We start from the raw sequence: 4582 nt of genomic DNA, 5'->3' as shown, positions 1-4582 counted from the left end.
TTTTACCAATTTTGTTATTAAACAATAAACCTACCTACACAAAAATTTTCATAATCTACAAATTGTAAATGTTATAAAATAAATTTTGTAGGTACTCAAGAATTTTTGCCTTTGGTTTTGACTTTTTTTGGCTTGATTGCCTCATTTGCCTTGCCTTGGCTTGAATTCTTTTTGTCCCACATTGGATCCTTTTATTGTAGGTACTCAAGAATTTTTGCCTTTCTTGAGTACCTACAAATTCATATCAACAAAAAACTGGTGTAAAAAATCAAAAACCTTATAGTTCAATTGACTATTATGATATTTTAATATTCAAATTTCTTTCATTCTCATTGTTATTATTACGAAATTACTTTTAGTAAAAATCAAAATCAATTATAGGCTTGAGACACATATATTTCCAACAGTTATATATAATTATGAAATTAGTATTTTTTTTTAAACCTCAAAATCAATTATTAGTCTGCAAACATTTCCTTTTTGGCGACATTTCCGTTTGCTAAAACTACAAAACACCTTCCAAAACCGCCCCTAGTAACAAATCCCACTATCAAAATCCCCCTATAAATTCACTTTCACTTCTCTCACTCACTCACACCAATTCCCAAACAAACAAAAAAAATTCTCCTACGCTTTTCCTCTATTTTCTCTCTCTCTCTGTCTCTCTCTGTCTCTCTAGTTCTAGAACTATCACACAAACAAAAACAACTAAACAAAACCAAAACCATTCATTCATTCCCTTGATTGTTTACACTATCTCTCAAAACATGGACACCAAAATAGGAGCGCTCGACGCTTGCCCACACAGCAGCACAGACCTCTGTGCCGTACCGTCAAACGGCGCCGTCTCCACCATCCAAAGCTCAACCCCTTCCACCATTGTCACCCCCTCGGACGCCACACTGGGTCGCCACCTCGCTCGCCGGCTCGTCCAAATCGGTGTCACGGACATATTCTCTGTACCGGGTGACTTTAACCTCACTCTTCTCGACCACCTCATCGCCGAGCCTGGTCTCACCAACGTTGGCTGCTGTAACGAGCTCAACGCCGGCTACGCCGCCGACGGCTACGCGCGGTCCCGTGGCGTCGGCGCGTGCGTTGTTACTTTCACCGTCGGTGGGCTCAGTGTGCTCAACGCGATCGCCGGAGCTTACAGTGAAAACCTCCCTCTCATTTGCATTGTTGGTGGGCCCAACTCCAATGACTATGGAACCAACAGGATTTTGCACCATACAATCGGATTGCCTGACTTTAGTCAAGAGCTTCGGTGTTTTCAGACTGTCACTTGCTATCAGGTATTAAAAAAAGAAAAAAAATGATTGAGACCCAGTTGGGTTTTTTAGTTTTTACTGTGAAAAAAATGTGATTTTGATATGGAAATTTGGTTAAAGTTGTGATTTTTTTTGCTTAATTTTGTTTTTGTAGGCTGTGGTGAATAATTTGGAAGATGCACATGAGTTGATTGATACAGCGATTTCGACTTCGTTGAAGGAAAGCAAGCCTGTTTATATTAGTATAAGCTGTAACTTGGCTGGGGTTCCTCATCCAACGTTTAGTCGTGAACCTGTTCCATTTTCGTTGAGTCCCAGGTAAAATTTTGGACTTTATATATATTTATTTATTTAAGGAGATTTTATTTTCCTTGTATGGGCGTAAAAGTGAATATTAAAAAAACTATATTCTGAGAAAGTACTTTTGAAACCATGCATTTTCGTGGTGAAAAAGAGTGATCTTAAATGAAAACACAAAAAAAAACTGGCATATTTTTGTGTTCTTAAAATCGAAGTTAGAAGAAATGCGTCTTCAAATTGCAACTTATGCATTTTCAACTTCGTTTTAGTATTGCAGTTTTTAAAGCAACAGTACATGTTATAGATTTTACCAAATGCTCAAATTGCGTTTTTAAAAATCATGTTTTCAAAACCATCTTTTTGTAGATCCTGTGATTCTGGTTGTTGAGCTATTATGAGATTTATTTATTGGGTTTTTTGTGTTTTGGGGAGGATACAGATTGAGTAATCAGATGGGATTAGAAGCTGCAGTGGAGGCAGCAGTGGGGTTTTTGGACAAGGCTGTGAAACCAGTATTGGTGGGGGGTCCTAAACTGAGAGTTGCAAATGCAACTGATGCATTTGTTGAACTAGCTGATGCTTGTGGTTATCCCGTTGCTGTGATGCCATCAGCGAAAGGGCTTGTGCCTGAGCACCACCCACATTTCATTGGGACTTATTGGGGTGCTATCAGCACTCCGTTTTGTGCGGAGATTGTGGAGTCTGCCGATGCTTATTTGTTTGCTGGACCTATATTCAATGACTATAGCTCTGTTGGGTACTCATTGCTTCTCAAGAAAGAGAAGGCAATCATTGTGCAACCTGACCGTGTTGTGATCGGGAATGGACCTGCATTTGGGTGTATTTTGATGAAGGATTTCCTCAGAGCACTTGGCAAGCGGCTCAAGCGAAATACAACTGCTTATGAGAACTATCATAGGATCTTTGTTCCTGAGGGACATCCTTTGAAATCTGCACCAAAAGAACCTTTGAGGGTTAATGTTCTGTTCCAGCATATACAGAACATGCTGTCCAGTGAGACTGCTGTGATTGCTGAGACAGGGGACTCATGGTTTAACTGCCAGAAGCTGAAATTGCCACGGGGCTGCGGGTAAGTGGTGGAGAGCATATAGTATTTGATGTTTGTTTCTAAGTTGGACCTTTTAGTATTAATTAAAAGATTTGATTGGCTTGCAGATACGAGTTCCAAATGCAATATGGATCAATTGGTTGGTCAGTTGGTGCGACTCTTGGCTATGCACAGGCTGTGCCTGAGAAGCGAGTGATTGCCTGCATTGGTGATGGGAGCTTCCAGGTTTGCCTTGTTCCTAATTGTCTGTAGCAATTATTTTTTTTCTGCTTACAATGTAGGCAAGCAAGAACCTTGCGGACCACATCCAAAATTGATAATTGATTCTTTTAAACTTATTTTGACATTTATCACTCAACAAATGAAAATCTAGAATCAATATTGTCATGAAAATTTCTTACAAAATTCCAGAATGGCATTGCATGTCAATGTTTCAAATGTCATATATGGATGGCTATATCTTACCTAAATCCATATATTAATTCTTTCCAACATACTAGAACTGCCAAGATTTCACCCAGGACTTTGATTCATAAAATCTTGATGTGTTTTTATTGCCTCACAGGTCACTGCACAAGATGTGTCAACAATGATTAGAAATGGGCAAAGGACCATCATCTTCCTGATAAACAACGGTGGATACACCATTGAAGTTGAAATCCATGACGGGCCTTACAATGTGATTAAGAACTGGAACTACACTGGGTTGGTTGATGCAATCCACAATGGCGAGGGCAAGTGCTGGACAACCAAGGTGAGTTGTTTAACATGGTGCATACGCTCTAGTGCATCAATACCAATGCTTAGAAACACTGATAATACTATTGTTTTCAGGTCCGTTGCGAGGAGGAGCTGATTGAAGCAATTGAAACAGCAACAGGGGATAAGAAGGACAACCTGTGCTTCATTGAGGTGATTGTTCACAAGGATGACACCAGCAAAGAGCTGCTTGAATGGGGCTCAAGGGTCTCTGCTGCCAATAGCCGCCCACCCAACCCTCAGTAAATCTTAGCCACATTAATGAGATTGAAAAGCACAAAATAAATTGAGCAGTTTTATGTTAACATAGTAATACTGAGTTTTCTTCTTGAGTGGCTTGCGTATTGAACAAGGAGAGTTTTGCAGATTTGTGTATATTTTCCTTGGATTTGCTTTACTATTGAAAGATCAAATTAATGAGTTTTGGGATAACATTTTTCAAATCTTTTTCCTCAGCTATTGATATGGTCTGTTGAGATTAGTGCATAATAAAAGTAATATTATTGGTAGGATTATCCGAAGCTTCATGGAATAGGAATAGGAATTCAGTACTCATTTTATTGATGAGATTCGTCTCTCTGTGGTGTGAGACTGGTAGGCAGAGGAAACTAAATAGATACGAAGAGAGATATACCAGTAGGCTGAAAAAGACACGCTTGAACGTGTTACATACCTTCTCTTAGCCGGCTTTTTGAAACTTCTGTGTGAGGACCGCCACAAGTCCCTAACACATCGTTGTCTCTAGCCACTTTAAAAAAAATAAAATATCTCCATAGGCTCGGGGAAGTTCCAAGCTTTCTTATCCAAATCTCTATTATAATGCTCTATATTGGTCACTGTCTCAATGATTTCAACATGTAGAGAAACCTTAATGGTGGAGGGGAAATGTGGCTCTTCCACCTTCGGAAGGAGATTTTTTATTTTTTATTTTTAGCATAAAGTTTTGAGGATACTGACAAATTAAAGTTGGTCATGGTGGAATTTATCCTAGTACAAGATCTCTGCTTTTCTTTTTAAAAGATTTGGTTTTGATTTAGGTGTTTGAAATGATACCACTTGAGATCCATGGTCATCCCTGTGCTTAATACGTGTAGTCTGCAAGAACTGTTGATTAGCTCCAAGTTATACACAATCCAATCCATATTAACATTGATTCACTTCACTCATTGAAGTGACATTCACT

At 39.0% G+C, this 4582-nt stretch overlaps 1 protein-coding gene across 1 annotated transcript; it reads left to right on the top strand.

Annotated features, from left to right (window-relative positions):
* Positions 1-586: 586 nt before the first annotated feature.
* LOC112040129 (pyruvate decarboxylase 2) lies at positions 587-3842 on the top strand. The gene is made up of 6 exons (XM_024073030.2): positions 587-1295; positions 1426-1589; positions 2011-2661; positions 2748-2865; positions 3206-3394; positions 3475-3842. The coding sequence occupies exons 1-6, from the start codon at positions 768-770 to the stop codon at positions 3643-3645; spliced, it is 1821 nt and encodes a 606-aa protein (XP_023928798.2). The 5' UTR covers positions 587-767; the 3' UTR covers positions 3646-3842.
* The last annotated feature ends 740 nt before the right edge of the window (positions 3843-4582 follow it).

This window comes from Quercus suber, unplaced genomic scaffold (assembly GCF_002906115.3).
Source record: "Quercus suber isolate HL8 unplaced genomic scaffold, Cork oak 2.0 scaffold_5, whole genome shotgun sequence".
Taxonomy (NCBI): domain Eukaryota; kingdom Viridiplantae; phylum Streptophyta; class Magnoliopsida; order Fagales; family Fagaceae; genus Quercus; species Quercus suber.
This window is presented reverse-complemented; position numbering and strand designations above follow the sequence as displayed.